Source organism: Dicentrarchus labrax, unplaced genomic scaffold (genome assembly GCF_905237075.1).
Source record: "Dicentrarchus labrax unplaced genomic scaffold, dlabrax2021, whole genome shotgun sequence".
In the NCBI taxonomy this organism is placed as follows: domain Eukaryota; kingdom Metazoa; phylum Chordata; class Actinopteri; family Moronidae; genus Dicentrarchus; species Dicentrarchus labrax.
Genome location: NW_026136711.1, coordinates 14,947,633 through 14,968,375, shown reverse-complemented (window position 1 = coordinate 14,968,375; position 20,743 = coordinate 14,947,633). Strand labels below are relative to the sequence as shown.

The window sequence follows — 20,743 nt, the reverse complement described above, 5'->3', positions numbered from 1 at the left end:
TAGATTGCTGCCTACACGCAGAACTGTCTGCCAGACTTCAGCCCTCTCAGACTTTTCACCATTGCATTATCATCCATAAAGAGCTGTACTTAAAACCCCATTAGAGCAAGAGAAGGGCAAGGCTTTCATCGCTGAGTAGTAGCACTCTGCTACAATCAGAATGGACATCTCTAATTCACCTACAACTCACAGAGCAGCACATCCATCACACCGTGTACTCAGGAATCACTGAGAATCAATGTGGTGAATGAGCCGTGGTATGAAAAGCAATGTGGGTATAGGTATAGGGCAATAATGAATTACTGTTAGCACAGTGCTTCTGTAAACCAGGTTAAAAAAGTACAAAAGATGAATAATGCATTCAAACGATGTCCTGCTTCTGTTGTATTATTTGATAGCAAATGACATTTACAAAAACACAGACTACTTGAGGAATGTATGGTTTTTGTAACTACTGCAACATTTCAGTAACCTACTTCCACAATCAAATTAGACCAGAGTCCATTTACACATAAATTAAGGACAGATTCCTCGTTTGATGCAAACAAACCGAAAGGGCCTTCCTAACAATAAAATGGTAACAGTAGACAAGTAGGGGTATTTACACTTTATAAACAATAAAAATAAGAGTAAACGTTTCACAGGATATTACTGTATTAACATGTAAACATTACTGCGTTATGATTTCAAATGAGATGAGATTCTCGTTCTCTTTTCTTCTTTGGCTTTGATTTCCCCACCGGAGTTACAATCGTTGGAGTCAGTGACGGATTCAAGGCCGGATCTAATGCTGGGTTCAGGGAAAGCAGATCCAGTATAGTTGTGCCCTCATTACCTGTGAAAATATGACATCATGAAGGACAGAGACAGAGGAGAGGCGTATACGTATTTTTACTATCTGAGGTAAAGGTGCTTACCGATGTTGTCCTCATCACTGCTTGGTTCTGGATCTTGACTGTGGAGAGAAACCCGGGCCAAGGCTGCCAGCTCAGTTATGAAGTTTTCTTCTGCCTCCTAATGGACACAGCAACACAGTGCTTACAGACAATAACAAGGCAGGCTTGTAAATCAATTCATAAACCCATTATCAGGTCGAGAAGTACAGAAGACAGGAAACGTACTAACCAGCAGCTGTGCTTTGATCCTCTTCATGGTCTGATCCTGAGCTACTTTCTTCCGCCTGAGTTCCTCGCATATTGCTTCCTGTTCCAGATCACATTGCTCCAACAACTTCCTCTTGTGGAGTTCAACCCTGACACACAAGAAAACAAAGTAACAACCCAAATGATTCATATTTAATGTACTTAAGACTCACACAAGTGTGTAGTGCAGAAAGGCAGTGCAGTGTGTGGTTGTTGTACCTCTGTTGAAACTCGGCAGAGGTGGGTTTTTTGCCCCAGTTCACCAGCTCCCTCAGCAAGGATCTGCTCAGCTGACTGCTGCTCTCTTGTTTCTCATTTAACTCTGAGGGGAAGGTTTCCAACAGTAAATGAGATGAATAATTCAGTTAAATAGTAAATTAACAATTCACAGTCAGTTATGACCTAACTCTAACAAAATCATAGTAATGATTAAACTATTGCAAATATTTTTCCTATGACTTACAAATGAAATATATATGTATATGCTGTATATGTAGCATCAATTTGTGTCACATTTAATCAAACTCAGAGTTTACACAGATCTGGACATGTGCAACTGATTGTCATCTCACCCTGGTTTTTGTTTGACTGATCCTGCTGCAATTTGTTGATAATGTCCCGTAGATGTGAATAGTAGCTTCGGACCAGGGCAGTGAGAGAATCTTTGGTCACATACACACTCTCCGAGGAAGCCTCTGTCAGGTGGTGCTAATGAGGAAAAAAATTTTATAGTGATGTACTTAACAAACATACCTAATGCAACAGAGAAAGAAAGTTGCTTATAATTTATGAGAGCTTAATACAATAATAATAACCCAACCCAGACCCTACCTTTAAGCCATCCTCTTCTTTGGGAGAGGTCTGTGACTCAGACTCAGTCTCCATCATCTTTTGGATTGCATGGCTGAGGGCGTTTCCCAGCACCAGCTGTGCATGGCTCTGAAGAAGCTCCGTCCCCGTCTCCAGTTCAGACAGGAACTCCTGCTGGAAGCTGTGGCCCACCAACTGACTCTCTGGACCCAGATGCCTCTCTGCTAGGCTGGCACTGCTATTCTGTGATTGATACAGTACAGTGTTCAATATGCTCATAACTTCAGCTACTGCTATAATCAATAGGAGGAAACATACTGAACCAGAGGTTTGTAAAGGTTTTGTTTTGTGGTGCTTAAAAATGTATTAATAAAAGAATACATTTTTCCCACCTTCAGAGTTGAATTGACACAGGACTGGCTCTTACTAGGATCCTCCATCAGCACAGCTCTAAAATCAGTCTGAGAGAGTGCCTTCAGCTTGGACAGCCTCATCTCCTTCAGCATGTGCAGACAGAAGTGCCTGACCACAAAGTACCTCTGTACCGCCGCCAGCAGGTGCTCATGTTTCTTCTCTATCAAACTCCCCACTTGGCTGAGAAGAAGTTCACATTGCATTTTTCTGAGTAAGTCGTAAAAATTGATTTAGATACTGCATAAGTGCATATTGCCACATAGAAGAAAGCTGTGTTGTAAAACTGTTGTTAGGGTAGATTTATCGTTGTCGTTATCTTTGGCACCCTCAATATGCCATGCATACTCTTTGAGAGAGGTCTTCTAATCTCACCTGTTGAGTGTGTAGCCCTGTCTGGCCACCATGGCATGGAGGATCTTCATCTGTTGTTCACTCAGATGTTTGAGACAGGCCTGCACCAGTACCATCTCCTCACTCCACACCTAGAGAAAAAAAGAGGCTCTCTTAGAAACAATGGAATGCTCTAATACAAATATCTGATGACCTTGGATTTATGAGTATGAAACAATGTTTACAAGTGAAAAAACGTGTTATTGATCCAGCAGATGGTTTCTACCTGTCCATCTTTATCCAGCTGAGCCCTCACATCCTCTAGTTGCATCTTGATAGTGCACTCTGCCTGCTGAAGCTGTGGAACCAGCTCCTGTTCCAGATCCAGCCACAGCTCCTCACAGCGCTCAGCAGGGAGCTTTGACTGGGCACGCACGGAAGTGAGAAAGACGCCCTTGGCTAGCTCTCCAAGCTTCTTTGACCAGCACAAATGGAGTTTCTGAACATACAAAAACAAGAACAACAACATAAGAAGAATGGAAATACATATACACATACAAAATATAGTAATCAATTGTTTACCTTCCAATGGTCAGAGAGGGTTTCAGCCACCCTGTTGTCCTGCTGCAGCTCCAAGTCAGCAATCTGCTGCCTGTGTTTCATCAGCAGCTCCTGGTACGCCTAGAGGAAAGGTTACAGCTCAGATGTAGATACCAGTGGATCTACATGTGCTGTAGGTTTTATCTACCTTGCCGGTCTTTTCTTCTACATATTTAATCACCAATAGTAAAGCTAAGAGTAGAGAAGAACCAACAAAGACAATTATGAACCAGGAAGCATTTGCTTGGCCTATTTATCTATTTGAATTTATTTAACACTAATCCCTGATCAACATATTGAAGTAAGGGGGGGTGGGGGCGGCAAAATGTTCTGACCTTGGTGAGCTGCTGCAGGTCACCGTGAGTCTGTCTTAGTTCCAGCGCACGGCTCTTCTCTTTGGTCTGGCTCCTCAAAAGCTTCTTCCGCTTGGACTCCATTCTGCTGCACTTGTCATTCACCAGCTCCTTTGTCTTCCTTGTGCACTCTGGAACGTGATCAATAAACTTTTGAAGGTGGACAACATTTTCAAAATATCGTCGTCATTTAAAGAGAAAAGAGCAGTAACACCACATACTCAGTTGTTAAAGCCCTTATTGCTACATTGCTATATGGTCTAATGAGGCTACTGACAGTGAAGAATTTTTCCCCCTGTAAGGTTGTTGAACCTGCAAACGCTCTATAAAGAATTACTGTTTCTTTGATTGTGAGGAAGAGACATTAAAACATTGCCTTTATTACTGTTTTAAATAGTTACATAGTTCAAAAGATTTTTCATTGTCAATCACCATTTTTACTTAGAGGGACAAGCTGCACTGTTACTTTAAACATGATTAGTGTGCCTTTTATTACACAGTAGATCAGCAGCAACAATCTGTGTCAAGCGTTACAGTATGCTGAAAGAGAGTCTCGGGTGCTGTAACAGACGTGATATTCTGTGCTGTCCTGAAAGAACCTGACCTTATTTAAGGAGCTAAAGAAGATTCCCAGAAATGGTCTATTTTGAGAGAGTACGTCATTTAAGTTTGAAAGTAGGCTAGACAATGTCCACTGTTTCTGCCATCAGAAACTATAATGTAAGTAAAATAAATAGTATAATGTGAGAAAATGACACACACATTTGGTCAGAATTTGGGTAACTGTCTGAAGACACAATTTTTTTTAAATCACCTTGCTTAACAAACTATAAAATCTATTTTCTATTGACCTGATAGTACCGGTGTATTTCCTTAAATAAAACTGAAATCATTCTCACTTCACACGTCTTACCCTCAGTGCACTGTTGAAGGCCGTCAGTCAGACTGGCCTGAACCTCTGAAAGTATCTTTTCCATGTGGCTGAAGGTCAAAACATCATCGCTCGTCAGCTGCTCCAGTGTTGTGGCTATCAAGCCCTGCCTCAGACACACTTCCCGCTTTAGCAAGGCAGGTTGGGATTGAAGAAGCCCTGTCAACTCCTCCCACCACAACAACTTCTGTTGGATCCTCTAAGAGAAGTAGAAAAGAAAGACATGGTTCAACTCGAGGAATCTTTAGACGACACAATGAGAAGCAAAATGAATGGTATACCAAGCAGTGACTAGTATTGCTTTACCTTTAGATCAGCTTCTTGTGTGTTCATCAGGTGGTTCTCTAATAACACAAGAGTCTGGATGAGAGAGAGAATAACATCCTGGGCTTCATCTGGAGAGAAAACGCTGGTCTTTTTCAGCAGATGCTGGCACAAGTCCTCCACTTGTTTGCTGAATCGTCTGGACTGTGAAGAAACATAGGAATTAATTTTCTGAACGGCCACTGTAAATAAAGGTGGTCTAATAGCCTTGTATTATTAGTATTAGTATAATTGTTAAATAATTTGCTTTTTAGATTTTTCTCCTCGCTTTTACCACTTGCAGGCCCCGTTCGAGAAGATCTTTCTGAGCTCTCTCTATTTCCTCTAGGAAAGTACAGTCATCATTTTTCTCAGTGGCAGTGAGGTCTGTTGACAACTGTTTCTTCAGCTCATTCAGTTCCTGAAATAACACAACATACGTTCCTATGGTTTAAAATCTAAATGTCAGTGTTTCTATGCACAGTCGATCAAGCCATTTGTTAGTAATAGACATCTGACGCTACCTTTGCTTGCATTTGAAGAATATTCTTGGTGAAGTCAGCATCGTTTTTGTCTTTTGGAAAACGACAGCTGAATATTATTTTCACCATTTGAAGAAAAATCTATCAAAAGGAAAAAAGTAATAATGGAGGATAAAACAACCACTTGAACAAACACACTTTAAAAAGGTCCAGTCTGTAACATTTATGAGGCTGAAAATAAGAATTGCTCTTTTCGTTACCTTAGCCATGAGTCATTTTTAAGTACAGGTGCCGCGGGTCACTTTCTACATGTAATGGCCAACCTTAGAGTTACAATCTACAACTACACCACTGGATGCCACTAAATCCAACATACTGGGCCTCCAAGAAATATACTTAATAACTATTTTATTACTGTATTAAAGAGAAATGACAAAAACTCACCAGACATTTTTCTTCCTGAAGCTGGGAGCAATGTTGTTGTATATCCTGCAAGGCCAAACAGTACAGGCTGATCCTACCTTCAAAACTGCAGACAAAACAAGAGTCTAATCACTTCCAGCAAACCTGTGTCTGTGCATACTTGCTGTAAGGTTAAGGTTATGGATTAACGTTTACAGACTACTGCCTCTTACCCTGGTTGTGTCAGTGTGTGAGGGTAGTGAGAGACCCTGGTGAAGCTCTGGTTCTGCAGGCTCTTGGGGACCAGCGAGGAGGAGATAAACTGACTGCTGTCATCGTTGTCTTGCTCTTGGCTCAGAGAATCTCCATCCGTGGAGGAGGATGACCCGTCGTTAGGCATTGCTGGCAACTTGGAGTGTTCATGTAGAGATGGGTTGGATGCGCCGTCTGCTAAAGGCTGACAGATACGCCAAAGGTTGCAGGTAAGGTTTTAGTGTAATTCCAGTGGCCAATTTGGCAGTGCCCGGGTGTGTCGTAAGTAAGAGAAGCATATTCATAAACCAACTAATTGCAACATACTATAATAACGCTCATTCACCCATGAATTGATTTCCAAAAGGCTAGTCAAACTATATATTACCATTACCATTATTTATGCTTAACAAAAACATACAAAATCTTATAAAATCAGTGACCTTGGTCAAAGCCTTTACTTCAATAGTTTTGTAAGGAGTCTATTACTTTATGTACCTGGCAGAAAGTGCAGCTATTATGAGATAAGCTATATATTTCTGACAGACTTACTCTGTATTTTTGGTTGATGGGATAAACCACCTTTGCTCTGGATGCAAATGCCGCCACATCACTGTTTATGGGTGGCTGCTTCTTCTCCTGAGCAATAAGTAAACAGACATAATAGGTTAGTGGGAAGTTAATTAGTAAACATGTAGCTACAATAAGTCTCAGACAGTGTGCCACTTGTCTTGGATGTTATACTTTATCATTAGCGGTGCCACTTGGAGCCTCCTTCCTGCTGTTGCTGACACAGTCACTTTGGTTGTTGTCTAATTCCCCATCATCAGGTTCAAACAGCCGCCTCGCATTGTAACCCTGATGGGATTGATACAGGACAATATGCATCAAGAATGGACAATAACACCTCGATAAAAAGAGAAGAAAAATAGGTTTCGTGTTGTTTGCTTACTTGTCTCGTCAACAGCAAAGGCTTCAGGCAGAAGACATATAAAAGAGCAGCAGCTAGTATACCAGAAAGCCCTCCACACACTGTAGCCACAGTTAACAGTCCTGTGTATATGTGCAGAGACTCGGCGAAACAGACCAACACATCAGTGCCGCATCCCGCTATCAGGGCCTGCTCTGTCATTTCTCTTCAAAGTGCAGCAACACTTATGTTATGAATGTTAGCAGTTTGTCGGCAACATCATCAAGCTAGCTAACTTAACGCTGACAAAACTCCAAGAAAAGTAGCTTCTGGCTCTTCACGCTCAAGCTTCTTGCGTTTTAAATGTTTATTTTCCACCTTAAAAGGTTTTAACTTTAGAAATATTAGCAACCTACGATTTCAACAACTTCGTACAGCAAAACATTTTCCCCAAAACGACAAACTTGGTGTATATTTAAGCCAATGGGTGGACGGAGATTTAAGGAGCCTGAACTGCGTTAAGACGGTAAAGCCAGCCGGAATTAGGCCGGAAAAGGGCTTAATTTGCCTTCAATATTAAAGCACAAGAATCTTGCGTGGTTGAAAATAACGGGATTACTCACCATAATAACATTGGCTCAAATGCAGGTGGCATCTATTCGTATTGTGTCTTAGTAATATATTTTTAGGTGTCTACACTTCCAATCCCCCCCCTCGAGCTCGCCATTGTTGTTTTAATTTGAAAGCCAAGAGCGGAAGTACGTGTGTACATTGTTGCTCTTGACGCTCCTTAAGGAGTTTCCCGTTCTCCCAAGTTTTGGAAATGTTTTCCGAAGTTGTGCTGCAACGGTGACGATGGACCTTGTGTTCGTGTATAAATCTTTGAAAACGCGTCCATTGTTTATCCTGAAATACTAGCATCCAAGTAAGATGTTCTCGTTCGTCAGAAACGTTGCGACCTTTGTTATTTCTGAAGAAAAAAAGTCTGTGTAAAATGTTTTCATCGCGGATTCTAACAGAGACAACATCCAGACACAATGCAGCCCGTTAGCTAGCGGCTCTCCTTGGTGAGGGTGGCACACCAACTTACGAATGCTTCAGGCACACTTCATCGCGAAGAGGGTCACGATATTGTTATTTATCTTGAATATCCAAGTGTCATGTTTGTTTCCACCTCCTTTATATTTGCCTTGGTGTCACAATGTGACCCGGCGTGAGTCTCTGCACGCCGGTGTGTTGGAGTCCAGTGCTGGACGTCAGCCTTGTTATGACGGCACATTTCAGGATGCATCATGGTACACAACACCCCCACAGGAGGTAAGAGGCCTAATGGTAAACATCTATACTATGCTGAACCTAGAATCGGTGAAACTGTAACTTTACTACTCAATCACTCTTTAGATGAAGGTTTAGTCTCAGTCATCACCTGTAGTGATTTTATTGTCTAGCTATGTTCATACAGCCACATATCACATCTCTCTAGTCTGAACTGTATCCTGCAAATTACAGTGATATGATTTATTGTGTTGTATCCCTGAATCTTACTTTCGTCTGTCACTGGATAAAGCTATTTCAGATATGTGAATAAATAGTTAACATTAAATGTATAAAACGAAATGCCCCTTTTCCATTGTAGAGCCTCTGCAGTATCCATGTAACGCAGCATGACCCCGGTGGGAAATCATCAGAGCTGACATTGCTTCAAATGGACGGTGTGTAATTCTCTCTCAGTTAACACTATACACAGTAAACCGTCTGTCTGAACAATCGTACATACAACATGATAGGTAAAGACTCTCTGGTTACTGTATACAGGTTATTTTCTTTCAAACGCTGTACATGTACAGATGATTGAATAGTTTTACAGACTACTATACTAAAATCTATAGTACACAGGTACATGCAAAACTTTAATATGTATGCATATGTGTAAATATATTCATTTATATATTGTCAAGTTCAGCATGTTTAACTGTGTTTTACTCAGGCTTTTCAAGCACCCTATACTTAACCTGACAGGTACTATGGAAATCAATGGGCCCACGGTTTTGTCTGCAGGGGGGGCACTCTCTTCTTCAGCTCCTGCTGGTCCATGGGGACACTCCTTTTTCACTTCATTTACCTATATGTCAAACATCTTGCACCTCCGGGGCCGCAGAAGCACACTCACCAGATACAACCCGGGCCACACTCTGCCTCAGGTGTGTTTATGAGAATGACTTGTTATCATGGAGTTGGCAGATGTATTATGCATCCACCATCTCATGTAGATGGTAATTCATGAGATTTTTTTATTTTAGTGTATTGTCAAAAGTATGTGTATCATTCATTTTTTGGTAGAAAAATATTGTTGTCTAGTGTATATTTTTCATGTGTATTTCAAATTTATCTGTTACGTACTGGCAGTTTTAAAAATAAGTATTTTTGGATTATGGAGTGTATGGAGAATCAGCATTCACATACCAAACAAACTATCACATTATTACTTCATATTATACAGATCATTAATTTATTGGAAGAAACTAATTATACAGTGTGCTGACTGTTTCTGCAGGTTCAGAGTGTGGCACCTCCATCTGCATTTGGGGTCAAATTCCACAAGTGTGCACAGGTACATCAACATAATTCTTAGAATACAATACATTTGATCTATGTCTACGTATTTTGCTTGACCAGTTTTAAACAGCAAATGAACAAGTTGAAGACTGTCCAGTGATTCATACTCACGTGGTCCCCAGGTGAAGCACGACACTGATCCTCCTCAGCTGACATTCTTCCTGCTGATTCACAACATGGGCCCAGTAGGTGGCACTAACCTGTCTCAAGTGGCTATCCGGGACTCCATCTCTGGAATAGTACCCCTAAAAACTGAAGGCAAGGTGGTGGAAAGAGGCTACCAGACGTTTGCCATTGATTCACTGTCTGGTATGTCTGGGAGTCAAAATGCTTTTAGAGATGATTGTATGTGTAATATTTGAATTTTCTGCATGGTGCATCCACAATAAGTAACTTTATTGATTTAATTTCTTTAGCTGGATCCCAAGTTATTGTTAATTATACTGCTCACATAAGGAGTCATAAGAACGAAGTCCTTGACCTTCCAGCTTTTCTCACCTTCTCTAACGCCTCACAGGTATTTCTGCTCTTTTTAACTTGAAAAGCAAATTGACAGCAGTATCATGTCAGTATCATTCGAACATTTTCTGTTGTCTTACCCAGAGTATTTTTTTCTCGACTCCACAGAATGATGTCAGTATGTTTGGTCCGTTAACAGCTAATCTAACCCTGAGAGTGAATTCCACTGACAGGGTAAGTTGTGGAAGTTCCTTAACTGGAAACACACCTGCAGCTTCAGCATTGCATGTTCATTCTTACTTCAAATTTGTGGTCACATTTATTTTAACAGAAGTCTGATGTCTCTGCCCACCAATTTAGATTTATCCTAACCACGGGGTCCATTTTGCTGGATTTGTTGTGGGGTTCTTTGTCACGTTGGTGCTGCTGTCACTGGGGTTTCTGGCCATGAACCTGATAGGTCCTAGAACCAGGCTGAACCTTCTTCAGCAAAGGGTATCACAAATTCAAAAAACATCTAAACTGTATAAAGTATTTGAGAATTTTATTTTACTATACAGTGCAAATGATTTGTTCCTCCAGAGAAACAGAGGCGATTCAGACCCAGAGTATACAGACTGCAACATGACTGAGACGGTAAAAGATGAGGCAACATTTGAAGACAAGATGGTGGACACTATGGTGCTGGAGGATCCACAGAACATGTACCAGGCTTTGGAGAAGTAAGTAGACTTCTTAGGGGGAATTAAATATCCCTACTTAAGGCTTTATATCCTTTAATAGAACAAAAATGATTAAAGAAACTGGCAAGTCAATGATTGTGGGAAAAAAAGGTATTAGCATATAAAATGAAATGTATTAAACAGAAATTGGCAGTCTTCCCTTTAATTCGATGTAGTCAATTTATTTTTAGACCAGTATCAGTGTCATAAGAAGAACCAAATCAGTAAATGTTCTAACCTCTGATTCCCTCTTAGAATATGGTGGCATTTTCTAGTTTAACATTTTTATTCTTTTAAATGTCTCGCATTGTTATCAAATCCACCAAGGATAACAACTGTTATCAACCTTTTGCAATATATCTCAGCAAATACCCACAACATACAAACTTACCTTGTGTTGTGTACATTTCATCCCCGTAAGCCTTGAAATGTCTACACTGCTGCATGCCACCAATAACCTGGAGGCCACCAGGATTCAGATCTACAAGGATGTGATGTCCTCCCTGCTGAGTGGCCTGCGGTCCCGGGGCCAGGCCAGTGCCCAGGCCCAGCAGAGGTTGCTCAGTGTGCTCCACGGACAGCTTCTGGGCATGGAGGGTCGGCTGAAGGAGGAGCGAGGTGCCCGCATGGCTGCTCTGGCTGGCCGGTGTAACCTGGAGACTCGGGAAGAAATGGAAGCAGAGCACTGTAGAGAAGCTGCTGAGAAGACACAGGCCGAGCTTCTGTGTCAACATGCAGACCAACAGGTAATGATGATACGTATATTGTTTTGATATTTGCTTTGTTTGTTTTTCTCACTCATGTTAGTTTATTGCATTCATTACATACTATCACTAAACTGTATGTGTTTTTAATGTTACTAGGAGCTCCTGCACTGCAGTGTCCTCCTGGAGAAACTACACAAGCTGAGCCAGAGTCAACTACAGCGCATGCTGTTGGTCCGGCATGAAGAAGCCTCGGCGAAGGTCCAGAGGCAGATCATCGAGTGGCGCCGGGTGGAACTGCACAAGATTTTCTCTGAGGAACTGGAGGAGGCCACCAGGATGGGCGAGCTGGAGAAGAGCACAGCCAAGAGCCTGCAGCACTATTACTTTGCCTGTCAAGTGAGCCATGCAAAATATTATTACTTTCTTCTTTTTTTCAGCAATCTGTATTTGTGGTAATTAGTACATGAAGCAAAAATGTAAAATACATGCAACATGTCCTTCTCTTTTCTATCCAGGATCAGCTAGAGGAGGTGCTGGATGTGGTCGTTGCCAACCAACGCTATGTGCTAGCTGAACGCCATGCACAGAGGAAGTTCTTGGTGCACAGCCTTCACAGCCTCAACAGCCTGATTTCTGACACCTTCTCCAGCACCTCCAGCAATTTGGACAGCTGGTTCACTCACATCAGGAGGTTGGTGCCTATTGTAGTTACCAGTAGTAGCATCATGTGATGATCATTTCACCTTTTACTATTGCATTACACTACACTATAAATGTGGCTAAGTAAGCTTTTATAGTAGTATGAATGAAGCTGCCTCTATTTGTGATATAAAATATAGATTTGCTAAAAAACTAACCTACTATACCACTGAAAATGAAAGGGAATACATTTTCATTATAAAATATTTTACATATCATGTTTTACAAAGAAAATATTTTCTGGTCATTTTACAGAAATGTATACATTATATCAACCTTAGTTTTGCTCTGAACAAAAGCTGGACCAGAGTTTGTGTTTTAACCTGGCATGCTTTCATCTCTCCACCAGAGGGAGCATCGTGCCTGAGGAGCAGATAGACCAGCTCCAAGAGAAGGCCCAGAAAGAGCTGGTGATGGTGAGACAGAGACTGGATGAGGCACTTAGTCAAGAGAGGAGAGCAATGCGCTGTGGACTGATTAAGAAGAGGCGGGAGCTCATCTCTGACATGGTGGGGAGATCATGCTTATTTAGGCATTTACTCCAAACACTCGCAAAATGTATCCATTGTGGATTGATAACACAAAACCTATATATACCTCCTGTAATCCTGCCTCCTGCCTTCTTCAGCTACGGGTCCACAAACAAAGACAGAAGGATCTGTCGGGTCTGTCCAAGGGTCTGGAGGGGAAGATAGATGTAGCCCAGCATCTGCTCTGCTGGCAGAACTTACTGACAGCTCACAGTTTGGAGCTAGCAGAACTCATCAACAACCTGGATGAGGAGGCAGCTGCTGACATCCGCAAGGTGCCAGACTAACAGTACAGGCACATTCATCGAATCACTAATCACTTTTAAAGATACATAAAAACCCCCACATAAATATCCTTGTCTTGACCCTCTACATGTCCTATAGGTGACCATGCGTGTGATCCAGGGTGCCATAACGGAAGTCAAAGCCATCCAGCCCTCTGCAACGCAGGCTCTGCTAGCACTCTTGCCTCCAGGCGCGCAACGCTCCCTGCTGCAGGTAGAACCAGAGACAGGAGCAGGACAAGCCCAGGGACAAGGAGCAAGTTCTCTCTTGCAGGGTCAGGAAAAGTTGCACCAGGAAGGCAAGGCGGCCTTACGCACCCTCAGCTGCACCAGAGAAGCTCTGCGGGAAGCCATGGAGAGAGAGCTGCAGGAGCAGAGGGAGCTCAGGGTGTACTGCAGAGCTTTCTTCAGGTCAGTGATATAATAACACTAGTCATTTCATTTCAGGGAATTCAAACACATGAAAGTTCTGTGTGTGTGTGTGTGTGTGTGTGTGTGTGTGTGTGTGTGTGTGTGTGTTTCCATTAGCCGTGGACTTTCTGGGAGGGGTAGATATAGAATGAAGGAAACAAATTTTTGTCAAAATTGAGCACTTCCTGTATAATATGAGACTATTTGACCACCAGTTTAAGACAGATAGTGGTATTCTCTATGTGTTTATCAGTCAGTCTTCCTTTTCTCCTCCCATCCCAGTTGTTTGTGTTCGTCCCAGTTGACTCTGTGTGAAGATGACCGGCTCAGGATGAAACTAGAGTTTCAGAAGTGTCTGTCTGTGATGGACCGCTGCCTGGTGCTGCCCCACGCTGTCTCCAGAACCAAACTCCACACCGCTCTGGCAGCTTGCAGAAAGGAGAGCGAGCAACAAATGGTGAACACATAATCACACATAATTGAATTTAGTTGTTATGTTCTTAAAACATCTGTGTGCAGGATTAGAAAATGTCTTTGGTTTTGGCTACTGTGAGTAGTAGTAACTGCTAAAAAGTCACAGTGGCAGACAGCAAAGCATACAGCTTCCTCATTGCACTTCTTTTGGTATAATATTTGTGTCGCCTGTTTTTATAGCTTGTAGCACCCTGTCTGTTTGGATGGATGAATGTACTTATTGATTCCAAGTTGAGAAATTCTTTATTTTTTTATGTATAGTTAATTTTATTTACTCTTATTTTGTTGTTTGATTGAAAATGCAGGTGGAACTCTTTGAAATGCTGTGAAAAGGTCAAAATACTTTTCCAAACATGAGGCAATGCAATTTTAAGTTCTTAGTAGCCATGTAAATCACCAGTTTCATCACAATATGATTTGATTCTCTGGACAACAATGCAATATTTTCTGATTTCACAAATTCTGCCACGATACGATTTTGATATCATCAAATTTGATCCAGGGGCATGTGATCAATATGAGACTATATTCTGTGCCCATTTAACAAAATCAGTTAGGCTACAGGATGACCGGGATAACTGAGTGTAAGAGGTTTGATTGACAACAGTCAGGAAGAGGAGGGAGAGGGTTAAAACCATCAGTCAGTCAAAAACCATCCCTCACCCTCTCGCTGCCTACCTTCACACAATGCAAACATTAATGTAGCAGCACAGCCATACACCTGTAATGCTTAACTTGCTTTACAAACGACAAACAAGGAGTTTAAAAGGCTGATTTAAGCAAGTATAAAACTCTCTATTTATTGTCGGAAATACTAATTTTTAATCGCGGGTACTCTTTCAGTTAAACAGGAAAAAACAGACCCTCCAGCAACCAAGTTGTTTTCGCGAAGAAATTCAACTCAGTTAAACCTTCAGACATATCGTCACATCATCATGAAAAACTGAAATGGACACAGTGTCAGATAACAAATGTTAGCATACTGTATGTGTAGTTACTGATTATTTAGAAAGGAGGTGAGCTTGGACAGAGTCATGAGACCTTGAAACAGATGTAACATGTACATTTCAAAATAAAGGCATATCTTACCAGTGGATCTAATAACTATTGACATTATTAAAACATTTTCAAATTAAAAGATAATACGAGACAAATACCAGAAATCCCATCAACATCCACAGATATTATGTATGTTTTTAGTATAATTAAGTATAATTGATTCTCTTGTAATTATTTTTGTCTGTGCTAACTTTCATGATCTAAATACTTTTTTTGTTTTAAATCTCTTCATGATATGATTGTAATTCAAAGGGAGGAGCCCACATTTATTAAACTACAGCAGGAAATGGTGAATTTAATGATTTCTCAAAAGAATAAGAAATGGAGAATGGCAACCACCAGTGCAAACCACACCGTGATTGGCCTCAATTGTGTGGCCGCTGTATGGCTGTGCATTGTTATTCAGAAATAATAATGGGCTCCACAGAGTGGTTTCATTTCTAATCATCGTAACAGCATGCTTGGAGTTATTTCCCAACCACCTTATGGATATTGTGGTTTTTGCAGACAAATATGCAATCCAAGGGGAAAACCAGTGCAGCCAGACAGAAAACAGACACATCTGACCTGCTGCTTTTCCAGAAAAGGCTCGAGGAGAGAATCCAGCTGTTTGAGAAGCAGACGGAGATGGAGAACGGCGTCATGAACAAAGTAAAGCTGTTTTCTTATTGATCCAATTACCTTTACTATAAGTCACTTTTAAGTGAAACAGTGTATTCATTTTATATTACATCAAATCCTAAGCCTCCAGTAGCAGAAGCGATTCTCCTTGGAGTCAATCAACGCCTTGATTTCACAGAAAGGTTGTTTAAATTCAATACAGTACATCCATTCTGATATTGGCAGGTGACGGAGGAGATGCAAAGGGAGAGAGAGGATGATCTGCGCTCTCAGGCCGATAGCCTGGCGATGCAGATGGCCACCATCCACTACCAGAAGGCTGAAAGGAGGACCAAAGTCTTGGAGACCTCCAGAGCGATGCTCACTCTGCACAATCTGCTCATTCAGCAGCTCAGAGAGAGAAAGAGCCTGGAGAGACAAGACATGACCCAGAGTATACAGGACCACTGCTTGGTAGGCAGCGCTCCAAGTTAACCCCTGTGTTGGTGCATCGTATGATTGGAGGGCTACTCATAAGCTTTGGGAGACTTTCTCTCTAAGATTGTAAATTTTTATTAGTGTAATTTGACTCTTGCTACAGGGACTAGAAGAAGCAGAAGAACAGCTTCAGAAGGAGAAGGCAGAGTTGAATGGCCTGCAAATGTACCAGTCCAGAGTTGAGCCAAATCCAATGCAGGGAGAGGAGGAAGGAGAGGAGGAGAGAATATTTCAGTTGTGGCAGGACTGCAGGATGACGTCCATCCTCCAGGAGGCACTCTACAAGTGTGAATCGGCCGTCACACTGCTGGCTGAAAGGTGAGCTGTCATGTCAGTGTTATCTCTGGAGTAATGAGGAATTTTGTTGAAGGTCATGGGCCGTAAAATTTTACAGTGTTTACGCTCTCTGGTGTTTTCAGGTGGCAAGAAATGACTGCCAACAATCAAGCCATGGAATATTTAAAAGAGCAAATGGGACTCAAGAGACTTTATGCAAACTGTGACCAGGTCTGAATACTTTTTCCAACGTTATATTTAGCAAAAGCCTATTAAGGGAATGGAAAAACACAGGGACATCCTAACTTCTGTGTGCCAGTGGAAGTAGAGAAAAGCTGTACTTAAGGTGGCTGTGTGTCCTGCTCTTCATCGCAGGATCTGGAGTTTGCATCTGGGCTGGTGAAGCAGAGTCAGTTGTCTGTCGAGGTTCTCCTGGAGGCCCTGCGTCTTCTCCTCCCCACCCTGCCTGAAAGTGAACTCCTTTCCATCACTGACGCCCTCTGCCCCAAACAGCACTCGGTTTCATCATCTGCAGAGCAGGAACACTCAGGGTAAGAACCAGGTTCAAGATCTGTTTACTGGCAAACACTCTTCTTGAGGTTACAATCTAACACTTTTCCATTTATTCTCTTGGATCAGGCTTTGCTGAAAATAAAGGCACGACTGGTTTCATACTGACCAGGTCACTGTTATCATTTTACTGTCATGAAACTCAGTGCCTATTAGAGTATTGACTGTTTTGTGTTATGATATTATATATTATAGAATCAGTCCGTTATTACTCATGCATTAATGTAATTAGTGTCAAGATTCTGTTATAGTTGGTTGAGGTGGAGCTGGAACTACTTAGTAGGTGGTCACATCAGGTATTAATGGATTCCCAGCAGCCAATCAGAATCGAGTATTCAGCCAGACCATGAGATAAGTAAGGGAAAATGCCCCTCGAGGTGTCCATTATTATTATTATTATTATTATTATTATTATTATTATTATTAGTAGTAGTAATGGAAGACGTCTCTTGCCAAAGGAAGAAAAAAGATAATTATTTTATATGTATATAGTGTTTTTCAATCCAAATCAAAAGTTTTTTACAAGCTATAACTTCCCAGGTAACACCTGAGGTCCTTCCTAATACATGGAAAAATCATTGCCATCCTATAAGGTTCTAATGCATTGGAAATGTTGTTCACTACTCCAGTAAATAGGATGGACGGTAGATACGACTTGGCAACGGGAGATGTTTCTAGTTCCCATCGCTCACAGAGTGCTTTGGCTCCAGTAACCCTTACTCAGTTACATCCCACCACTGTATTTGGACTACGACAGAATATCACAATTAGTATCAACACATTTCTCTTCTACTGAAATTGGAGCAAATTGTCTCTCTCTTTCATCAAATTCCCCATCATCATGCAAAATCTGTCTGGCTCTTTCAACCTGCAAACAAGCTTTTGAGTTTAGCGACCAACAAATGTGCAGAGGCCAACAAAGGCTTTTGTCATGCATCAGTCTTCTAGTTAATCTTGTTTTCTTTTCCCCCTTTTTAAAGGGGAAAAAAAAAATGTAAGAACTTGATTACAGTGAAAACCTTTTAGTCCAAAGTGTGCAGCCAGAGTCTCAACTATTCAAGGGTTCTGTGGTTTTAGAAAGTAGTTTTCTGAGTGAAGTCACTGATTAAATAAAAGCAGCGTTTAAACACAGCAGCTGGCTAACACAAACCCATCTCCAAGCATTGTCTTCAATCTGAACAACAGATACTGTTTGAACACGGTTCCACAAGGGTCCTTTTCCCCGAGCCAAGATGGAGAGATAAATGATTTTACTCATCATTTAATTTCCTTCTCTTCCTGATACACTGGAGCACTCTGGCTCCCGCAGAGTTTGGATTATTTTGCTGATGAATAATGTCTCATGCATGAGGCCTCTTTGGATCTGGGCTGTCTGGCCAAAGGACAAAGGAATTAAAGTGCTCGGTTTGGAACAATATGCAAAACATGTGTTTTTCTTTTCTTTTTCAGCTCTTTTGTTTCGGCTTTTTGTTTTTGGAAAGGAGTTTATCCGTTCCTTTAAACAGTTTTACAGTAAATCTTACCAATGTAAAGTCAAGTAAACAGTAGCATGTTTCAAATATGTAGCTAACATTTAATTAAAGAAAAAGAATTTGAGAGCCAGCCAAGGTTAATTGACTGGATTGTTGATACATCACATATTTTAATGTTGAAACACAAAATAAAACAAAAACTAAAGTTGAAGAGGACATAAAATTGACCTCTTGCGTACCTCGATCAAACAGCCATGTTTGAGAAAATGGTCTATGTAAGTTAGCATTTAAGTTAACATATACAACTAAACATTCAGACCAAATGTCCGGCATATCTCCCTTGCTCTGGGCAAACATTAAACACTTCTAATATATCAAGTTATAGTTATCTCAAGAAAAGGCTCTTTTTGCATCCGTTAGTTTACAGTATGTTTCCTCCCATTTTGATTATTTATTCTGCTCTGTTTAAAATTTCCAGGTAAGTGTGGTCAGAGTTAGTGCTTTTAGCATCTGTTCCATGTGTAGTCAATCACCAGTAATCTGTGAAATACCCTGAATGCAATGAAATAACATCTGTTAGCTCCACTGACAAAAATGTATTTTTCCACCCTGCTTTTGTGAACATTCATTCAGGTAACAGACACTGTACTTTATGTGTGAACGACGCACATGACTTACTGTTTCTGTTTAAAACGGGAAGAAAAAAACCCATGTGATATTTTTGCTGTTGGAATTATCCGTATTTATTTATTCATTTCTTTGACAGGCCTAACATGCTGTACCCTACTAAGAAAGAGATTAAATATTTAATCTCTTATACTTTCATTGAAAAGATCACAAAGCTCCCCCTCTAAACTAATGAAAAGTTATGAAAGCGTGTCAGATAGCCAGCAATCCTTGACCATTTTTTAATCAAAGCCAAAGCAGAGATTGTATCACAGTGACCAGCTTTATAACATATTGATGACTTTTTGACCAGGTGTGCCGGAGAGTTGAACAGACTTCTTCCTGTCAAACTGAGAGAAGACGTGGTACATAAAAATATGCTAAATATGCCGAGCTGCACTGTGGAAAGAGAGAGGTGAGTGCTACTCTACTAGCTGCTATATTAAGACTTGATGTTACACCACCATCAAGGCTAATTTGCAGGTCAGCGGCCGTCAACATCATAGACAAATCCTTTATTGATGTGTAATATGGCTTTCATCAGTTACATGGCTTGGCTGCAGTGGCCACTTGCATGTGGTAAGCACTTTAACGCTCCAGTCCCGCTAACAACAGCTCCTTTGTCCTCCAGATTTCACAGACTCCAGGAAAGGAGGAAAAGTCTGATGGAAAAACTGCTCCCTAGATCCCGTCTCCCGGTTCCAAGAGATGTTGCACCACTATTGGTCGAAGAGAAAGGAAAGGAAGACAGTTTTACTAAAGCACAGCAGCCAGTTTATAAACCAACCATGACTGAAAGCACAGTCACACAGCAGCACAGTGACACTGCAAAAGAAAGGGCTGCGGACACAGTGAATGAATCGTTACACAGCAGAGCAGAGGAACACAGGATGCCTGCCTCTGCCAGCACTGCAGCAGGCGTCCCCGCCACTGGAGGCCGGTTGTTTGTGTTTCGAGATCCACCTGAGTCATGTGACCGTGTGGATGCTCCTAAAAGAAAAAGGAAAAAGAACTTCCTCAATCTGAAGAAAGGCTCTGTGGCTCCAACAAACCTACCTTAAGACTTACCTTGTTTTTTGCAAGGGTTTTTTTTTTATGATTATGGTACTTTATTATGATGCATGATAAAACTAAAATTCAGAATAAACAAATAGTTTTACTATGCAGCAAAAATGTGCTTTTTCAAAATGTATGTAGCATCTGGCTTTGTTTGTAAGTAAAGGCAGCTGACTTGTTTCCACAGTTGTTTCCTTGCTTCACATTGTTCACAGGGAATATATTTTGCAAGATCATACAAAGGTGGTTGACAAACACTTCAAACATTATTTCCAATGGTCTTGTCTTGAATGGGAATCTTTTAAATGGGAAAAGGCCACTAAAGAACAGATTTACTGAAAAGGTTACAGTTTAAAGATGAGTTTTAGGGAAGAGAACAGCTAAGGGTCTCTTGCTGTTGTATGAGTGTGTCCTCCTAAACAATAGTGTCAATCACTTTTATTATTCATGTCCAGATATTGGGCGAGTTACTGTGTTTTTGTGGTTTGATTTGAGGATTGTATACCTCCCGACACACTCAAGACACACAGCTTCATTAAATGTTGAAACTTTCATGCGCAGCAGTTTAAATTCCTTCAGTAAAACGAACATTTTTATGTTCCTGGAAACTCTTGGTTCCCCCTTGATCTTGTTTTTTTTATATATATAGTTGTTGACTCCAATTTGTTATTAATAGCTGCCATTAATATCCTCTTTTTAGCAATTGCCAAGTCAC

General features: G+C 41.0%; 2 protein-coding genes across 4 annotated transcripts; one reads left to right on the top strand and one right to left on the bottom strand.

Moving 5' to 3' along the window:
- Nucleotides 1-371: 371 nt before the first annotated feature.
- On the bottom strand, nucleotides 372-7,467 carry LOC127372137 (evC complex member EVC). The gene is made up of 20 exons (XM_051415563.1): nucleotides 6,972-7,467; nucleotides 6,764-6,877; nucleotides 6,572-6,658; nucleotides 6,001-6,224; nucleotides 5,810-5,894; nucleotides 5,408-5,506; nucleotides 5,179-5,304; nucleotides 4,887-5,048; nucleotides 4,563-4,779; nucleotides 3,632-3,780; nucleotides 3,279-3,377; nucleotides 2,983-3,195; nucleotides 2,739-2,848; nucleotides 2,345-2,546; nucleotides 1,974-2,195; nucleotides 1,715-1,850; nucleotides 1,362-1,464; nucleotides 1,126-1,252; nucleotides 918-1,014; nucleotides 372-835 (listed from the first exon to the last, which is right to left on the bottom strand). The coding sequence occupies exons 1-20, from the start codon at nucleotides 7,149-7,151 to the stop codon at nucleotides 687-689; spliced, it is 2,901 nt and encodes a 966-aa protein (XP_051271523.1). The 5' UTR covers nucleotides 7,152-7,467; the 3' UTR covers nucleotides 372-686.
- A 246-nt stretch (nucleotides 7,468-7,713) lies between these two features.
- LOC127372136 (limbin-like) lies at nucleotides 7,714-20,212 on the top strand. Of its 3 annotated transcripts, none has more exons than XM_051415561.1 (23): nucleotides 7,715-8,246; nucleotides 8,566-8,641; nucleotides 8,988-9,130; nucleotides 9,484-9,540; nucleotides 9,668-9,854; nucleotides 9,962-10,062; nucleotides 10,173-10,238; nucleotides 10,365-10,499; nucleotides 10,587-10,726; nucleotides 11,148-11,472; nucleotides 11,590-11,829; nucleotides 11,949-12,124; nucleotides 12,482-12,641; nucleotides 12,761-12,937; nucleotides 13,047-13,357; nucleotides 13,640-13,814; nucleotides 15,398-15,541; nucleotides 15,737-15,964; nucleotides 16,092-16,306; nucleotides 16,408-16,495; nucleotides 16,640-16,815; nucleotides 19,286-19,387; nucleotides 19,604-20,212. In XM_051415561.1, the coding sequence occupies exons 1-23, from the start codon at nucleotides 8,022-8,024 to the stop codon at nucleotides 20,031-20,033; spliced, it is 4,077 nt and encodes a 1,358-aa protein (XP_051271521.1). In that variant the 5' UTR covers nucleotides 7,715-8,021; the 3' UTR covers nucleotides 20,034-20,212. The 3 variants fall into 3 exon arrangements, with proteins under 3 accessions (XP_051271522.1, XP_051271521.1, XP_051271520.1); XM_051415560.1 differs by having other exon boundaries at nucleotides 8,949-9,130; XM_051415562.1 differs by lacking the exon at nucleotides 10,365-10,499 and having other exon boundaries at nucleotides 7,714-8,246; nucleotides 8,949-9,130.
- Nucleotides 20,213-20,743: the final 531 nt, after the last annotated feature.

Bases quoted from the DNA above. Each gene is read 5' to 3' on its own strand.
- LOC127372136 (XM_051415560.1), top strand. From the start codon at position 8,022: ATGCTTCAGGCACACTTCATCGCGAAGAGGGTCACGATATTGTTATTT. The intron at 9,855-9,961 runs GTATGTCTGGGA...TAATTTCTTTAG, and splicing joins TGCCATTGATTCACTGTCTG to CTGGATCCCAAGTTATTGTT. The intron at 16,307-16,407 runs GTGAGCTGTCAT...TGGTGTTTTCAG, and splicing joins GTCACACTGCTGGCTGAAAG to GTGGCAAGAAATGACTGCCA.
- LOC127372137 (XM_051415563.1), bottom strand. From the start codon at position 7,151: ATGACAGAGCAGGCCCTGATAGCGGGATGCGGCACTGATGTGTTGGTC. The intron at 5,895-6,000 runs GTAAGAGGCAGT...TTTTGTCTGCAG, and splicing joins CACACACTGACACAACCAGG to TTTTGAAGGTAGGATCAGCC. The intron at 1,253-1,361 runs GTACAACAACCA...CTTGTGTGTCAG, and splicing joins TCTGCCGAGTTTCAACAGAG to GGTTGAACTCCACAAGAGGA.